We start from the raw sequence: 6,898 nt of genomic DNA, 5'->3' as shown, positions 1-6,898 counted from the left end.
ACGTCCTATATGACACTAAACAGTAACGCAAACGACCGTTTTCGTCCTCGTGTGGCCGGGGCATAAAAACATCTCTCGACACTCGTCACTAAGCACATAAGTTGTCACTCGACACTGAACACATATATCATCACTCGACACTAAGCACATACATCGTCACTCGACACTAAGCACATACATCGTCACTCGACACTAAGCACATATGTTGACACTCGTCACTAAGCACATATGTCACACCAAACACAGGTAAAAGGTATGAGGCGTCTGATCGCAGCAGAGCCTCCTGACTGATAATTGTTCCCAGGCTTTGTAGTCCTCTCCAGCAGGTGTGCGCTGGGCTTGCACAGGGATTGGAGAAAGTTCAGCTCAATTACATAATCACACACACAGCTGCAGACAATCCCAGACAGGTTACCAAGCAGGCAGAAACAGCAGCCGTAACATATCAATACCACTAGACCTTTGTTTACCACTAAGCATTTGTTCAGCATCTGTTATGGTTGTGAGGGTGCTTGTGTGCATGTTAGCACCCATGTTATTTCTTACTCCTGCATGTTTTGCACGCCCAGGTGTTCGGCATTATCTTCACCATCAGCCAGGGGAAGATCATCGACAGATTCGGCACTCTGGCAGGAAACATCTTCCTCTGTGTTTTTCTTCTAATCGGCACAGTAATGACGGGTAAGACCTTTCTGACTGTGAAACATATGCTGTGTGGAGTCAAAGCAAAGTACATATTTTACGTCACGCACAGCAATGCTAGGAATGTATTTGTTTGTTACTGTTTTTGTTGAATCCTAAGAATGTAAATTATGGTTACTGGGTTTTTTGGAAGATCTGTTTAAGGGTTAAAAGTTAATATCCACATACAGTAGAACAGAAAAGCAAATGTGTTTTTTATTATTGCTTACACTTACAACAAAATATTACTTGCAAGAATGTTAGTTGAAGCTCCTCCTGGTTTATAGTACCTTTTCCTTTACTTAAAACGAGTTACATAAAACAGAGGGTAAATACTACTTCGGCAGAGCGAGTGTGTTACCACTGGTATTTTGTTTTTCGCTCAGTCCTATACTCAAAGTATATGTTTTTAATTAAGTAAAGCCCAGAGCAGATACAAAAGTCAGAGGATGGAACCGTAAACATGTTGTTCATTGACTAAGTAATGGAAAACTCTTACTCTGAAGGTCATTAACATACTGTGTGAAACGCTGCACATGCACACTGAAATACATACAAACGGTTGCAGCTTATTTTCAGGTGTTAAATGTGAGACTTCATGCTTCAGTGAAAACAAAGCCATTTTTTTGAAGGGCTAATTGAGGACCAATGTATAACTTTTGCTCAATGCGAAGGCTACTGAAGCCCTTAAAATGTTGGACACTAGAAAAATACTGCAAGACTATTTAATGAGACCTTTCTGCTATCAAAGGTCATCCGAGTTACTCATTGTAATTTTCCCAGCATTTCAGACATGAGTAGACTTCATGTTGTGTCATCAGCTCATCACACAAGAAAAGGAACATATTTATGAACTGAAATCCCATTTTGTGATGTACTGTAGAGTAGACTCTTAAACGAAGCGACATTTAATGTTATTAAGAGCTTTATAGCTGACTAAGGTTCACAATTTGGGAAACATTCTCCTTAAGTAAAAATTGAGGATGATGATTATGTTGCAACCTTTGCCATCGTTTTGCAATGCAAAGTGTGAGGCTAAGTTAGGATGCATGATTAGAGTTAGTCATACTGCATTTTTATTCTTGCAAAATATAAACCTGAAAAGAGCCAGTAAAACATTTATGTGCACAAGAGCCCCCTACGGGATGCTTACTTGTATTACATCATGTCCTTCAACTACACTTGTTGTGCTATAATGACCTCATACAGGCTTGACTTGCTCTGTGTCTTTTTCTCTGCAGGCCTAATCAAGTCTGATCTGCGGAGACAAAAGGCAAACATGTTGGCCAAAGCAGCAGTAAGTGTTAAAGATATAAGAAAAGGTGTTGGGGATATAATGTAGTGGAGCAATGGTGGTTGTAATATTGTTTGGTATAATCCTTTTTTCATGGAAGATGTTTTGACAGTAGAAGCACAGACGTAGAGAACAAAATGAAGTCAACATATCTGCCGTGAAAAAAATACCTATGTGTTATTTGTTTGCTTGTCATAGGTTTGCATGGAAGGCATGCGGTCAAAAGTCACATGTGTGTCTTGTGTTGCTCCAGAAATAACTAACCTATTGTATCTGTCTACCTTTGTCTTGAACTGCATGTTTGTGTCTGTACAAATATTTGATACGTGATTATTGTCTCTCTACGGCACTATGTCTGTCATAAATCATGTCTTTCTTCTTTGTTAACCTTGATGTTACCTGCCAACCTCTGGTAGCATTGCTTTGAGTATGTTTTTTGGGAAATAACCTGATTTAAAAAAAGACAAACAAGGTTAAAAAAACGACAGATTACCTCCAATAAAACAAGAGCAACATTTTGAGAATGTTTGAATTCAACCAAAGCAATGCTACTCTAAGGAGGTGACAGGACTACAGAGAAAATCATTGTTGATGTCTGAGTGGTCGATAAGCTCCAAGGTGAAGTTACTGGTGACAGGAAATAAGTCAAATTCCTCACAAATGATGCAAACATGTAATGAACAGAAAAAGCTAAACATTTTATTGGAAATTCAATTGATGGTGGAGAGCCACATGAGACAATCGATACAACGCTCATAACTTTGAAATACAAGGCTGAAGCCAGGGGACGATTAGCTTAGCAAAGCACAAAGACAGGAAACAGTCTGATCTTGGAACAAAACCTACTAAACAACTACGTAACCAATTATAGCTAGTTTGTTAAATCAGTACAACAATTCAACATTTTATGTTGGTTTACATGCCAAAAATATGTTCTGTCTAGAAGCTGAACTAAGCTAAATTAGACTAAGCAAAGTTAAGCTAATCAAAGCTAAAGCTAAGTTAAGCTAAGTGTCTTACAGTTAATAGACAGATATGTGAACGTGATATCTCCTGACTTAAAAGTTAGTGAACAATTACTTTGTACTAATACTTTAGCATTTTCAATACTTCTCAGGCTTCAGCTATACAAAAATGGAAGCATTAAAACCTTAAAGAGTGTTACAAACTCAATCAGTAGTTGGGGACAAGCAAGAATTGACTGGGGTTAATGACAAAACTGCCTGATGGATCAGATCGTGTCGCAGAAACTTCATCCTGGACTGAAGACTCACTCCTCTATAAACTCTGAATAAGAAGTGATTAGTAGCTGTGTTTTAGGCGGCGAAGCAGATGTCAGGACAAGACTACGGAACCACAACGCTAATCTCCAATCCACAGACCCCCCCTTCACAAGCCTGATCAATGTACCTTTCTGCTTCCACAAAAATATCTTCTCAAATCTTAGCTCAACATGCAGATGCACTAAGGTAGGAGCTCAGCAATTAACACACACTGCTGGAAATCACAATCCTACTGCACACCCTTCACCTGTTCACTCTGCTCGTTCTGTCCTTTTGTTTCCAACTACTCTAAATCAAATTAACAATATCATGTAAATATGAAACCTTTTATTTTCTCACTAATCCTTTTCTAGATTATTATATTTGATGATACCAAGGAGTCATGCATGTCCATACAAAACAATTTGAGCTAATTTATGATAGCTTTGTTAATGAAACTATGGCCTTATTTATTTATGTGTGATTTTATTATGTATTCATATACAGTAGGGATGTGCATCTCCATCACTGAGGCCGATGCGATGCGCATCTCGATACGTTGCCACGATACGATACATTAACGATACATTTGAAACACCAGGCGATGCGATACGATACGATTCACCCCTGTTGCGATACAGTTCGATACGATTTGATTCAACATTATGCGATTCGGTGCGATACGATGCGATTCAACACGATGCAAAAATAATGATACTTCAATTTGGTACGACAGAGGATTTTTGTTTTATTCCTTATATGCAGCAAATCATACATTAACAAAAAAGTGCTTTACATATTTGGTACTGCACATCCCATCATGCCGTTTATTTTTTTACCTTTAAAAGCCTCCAGAGTACAATTGTATAACACCTCACAGTTAAACAATGTAAGGATGCATTGCTCATGATTAACAATGTGCAAATAACAGCTACCATAGAGCAATGCCCATACAGCTGCCAGCCTGATGTGCTTAACACTCATTCATAGGCTAACTCACCAGTGAGCAGAAAGCGGTGGGTTCTATATGAACAATAAATAATACAAATAACCTTTCACAAACAGGTATTTCATAACTGCTTACAGTGAGGAATACATTTAAATTATTATTGGCCGTCACAGGCTGCTGTAAACTAAACACCACTCTCTCTGACAGAACACCTCACTGAGTGATTTAACTCATATGTCTAACTTTGAGGTTTCTCTTTTCAGCCGCAGACCCCATGTCGACTCTTTATGTGTGTCGCTAAGTTCCTCGTACTACTTGTGTACTTTAAATCGGCTCGGCATCGTTAACAATTTGCGAGCGATTTTTCAAGTTGACCGTCTGTGCCGTGCACATATACCATCAGGACGTTACTGATGGGGTGCGGCTGCGGAGTGATACTGTGTGTATGCAAGCCCGCATCTAGGACGGATCTATGTATCATGGCTGTAGACCTGTTAAGTAATAAAGATACCTCATACAAAGGTCTACGGATACCTTATTACTCTCTCATGACCTGCGGTCAACTATATAGCCTAGCATAAAGGACTATTACACACTACATACGTCTTTCTTGAACAATCCGAAGTGTTGCCAAACGTTTGATTTGTAGGTATTTTTCGGTGCGCTGTGTTTCTCTTTCTCCTCGACTTCCGTGTGTGTTGATAACTGAGACTCTCGGCCTCCGTAGTGGCGAAGATATCAAAGATCGTATCTGCTGAGCGTTGACAAGATTAGGGGATTTTATATGAATGAATCGGTTTTTTACCGATGCAAAGACGCTACGCAATCGATGCATCGCGAGTTCAACCCGGTTCAACCCAAACTGTAGCCGATGTGCACTCTTTCAACCAGTGCACTCGCATCTTGAACGTTTATGCCGGTGCACCGATGCGAATCGGTGAATCTTAACATCTCTAATATACAGGCGTTCTTCTGAAAGACATGTTGGCATGTAAAGCACAGGTTTTAATTATTTAATTATTAGTGGCTGAATTCCACTTGGCTGCTTCAGCTGGGGTTTCTGGTACAGACAGAGTGAGATGTGTTCTCATGCAGGGGGTAGAAGACAAATGGTAGGGATTAAAAGCTTATGAGAAAATCAACAAGTGAAGTTGCTTTTGTGCCTTTAAAACTCTCTGAGAAGGAAATCTCTCGGCTAGCTCAGATTTGCAGGATTAACTCCAGTCAGAGTGATAGATTTTATAAAGTGTATGGACGGCTTTCACTGAAACTACAGGAAACAATGCACTTTTACTGTGTGTGTAAAGCCATTCCATGAAGACAATGCAATGTTATTACATTAATGTTAATATCCCGTGCTTGCTACGACATGCCAAAATGTCTAATGTGACAAGGGCCAATTTATGTGCTTTTGTTTGTCCATTTGTGTGTTTTTCATCTGGCATGTTTTCTGTAACTTGCGCTGTTTTCATCAAGATCTTTCAATTAAAACATAGTTCAAATAACTACACAGAAGCAATCCTATTTCTGAAGCTAACGAAGCAGTTTACATTGTTTTGTTCTTTGTTAAGAGTGTATCTTTAAAATGTAAGTCATTTTGCACCCATTCCGACCTAAAGGGATAGTTCACCCCTAAATAAAACAAAACAAGTTATTATTTTCTAACTTTAGTAATTGTTGTATCTCCTGACCCAGTTACTTAGGATAATGTGCAGAACTTGTTGTGAGTAGTTTATTCTACGATATCACCGTACAGAAGGAACTCGAATATATGAGATTCTTTCTGAGAGCTAAGATTACATTTCAGCAGAGAAGGACGCCATTAATGTTTACATTTCGCTCTGTCACATGGTTTTTCCCGTGAGCAGATTCACGCCTTCTTCACAGTGATTCATTTGGAGGTGTAGTTCAGCAGAAATATATTAAATGTATTTTGGTGCTTGGAGAACCAACGCTCAGTGCCATTACATTCTAGATAAAATGTCTCCAAAAATCAAACTCACATCAAGACAATCTAAATAAATAACAGTTTTCTTTGTTTAGGGGTGAACTTCCCTTACCTACCTAAAATCTACAGAGAAAAACAACAACTTCTGTGTTGAGTCCATAACTCTGTTGACTTGTTGTTTTGATTGATAGGGACCTTCCGACTATCCCAATGGGAGCGTGGCTGCATCGCCTATCATCGAAGAAGCCAAGCTTTAGAGGCCACGCACACACACACACACACCACACACACACACACACACACACACACACACACACCAACACGTTCTCACTCCCATCCCGTCACATATTGACGGACGGTCAGGGCCCCTTCCCGTCGCTATATTACGTACAGGGTACCCCTTGCCCGTCAGGCTTCTATGGGCAGGGCGTCCCATAGACCTTCATTGCGGACAGCGGACCCCTTGACCGTCAGGCTTCTACGGGCAGGGCGTCCCATAGACCTTCATAGACCACGTGATCAACAACAATGGCCGACCTTCGTGTTATTCTCGGTGGAAAATGCCTATTTTAAGGTTCATTTGGCCAATAAAATGCGTGTTGATGTCATTTTATGCGATTAATATGAGTTGTTATTTCTGATTATTTGTGCAGTACATGATGTTTAGTTTGCTAGTTATGACGAAGATTACTTCATGAATGTGTACACATTCATGGTTGCTAAGGTGGTTGCTATGGACGCTGCAACAGCTCCCAGACCACGTG

At 39.8% G+C, this 6,898-nt stretch overlaps 1 protein-coding gene across 4 annotated transcripts in view; it reads left to right on the top strand.

The window, feature by feature from the left end:
• Positions 1-6,523, top strand: part of LOC117533779 (feline leukemia virus subgroup C receptor-related protein 2-like) — a 26,948-nt gene extending 20,425 nt beyond the window's left edge. For 2 of the 4 annotated variants that reach the window (XM_034197712.1, XM_034197709.1), the window contains exons 8-11: positions 570-681; positions 1,923-1,978; positions 3,296-3,444; positions 6,326-6,523. In XM_034197712.1, the coding sequence (XP_034053603.1) occupies positions 570-681; positions 1,923-1,978; positions 3,296-3,376 (249 nt within the window). In that variant the 3' untranslated portion in view covers positions 3,377-3,444; positions 6,326-6,523. Of the gene's footprint in view, positions 1-569; positions 682-1,922; positions 1,979-3,295; positions 3,953-6,325 lie in introns of those variants that run through there. The other 2 variants (XM_034197711.1, XM_034197710.1) reach the window with 2 other exon arrangements.
• Positions 6,524-6,898: the final 375 nt, after the last annotated feature.

This window comes from Gymnodraco acuticeps, unplaced genomic scaffold (genome assembly GCF_902827175.1).
Source record: "Gymnodraco acuticeps unplaced genomic scaffold, fGymAcu1.1, whole genome shotgun sequence".
In the NCBI taxonomy this organism is placed as follows: domain Eukaryota; kingdom Metazoa; phylum Chordata; class Actinopteri; order Perciformes; family Bathydraconidae; genus Gymnodraco; species Gymnodraco acuticeps.
The sequence above is the reverse complement of the archived record's forward strand: the minus strand, read 5'-3'. Positions and strand labels throughout refer to the sequence as shown.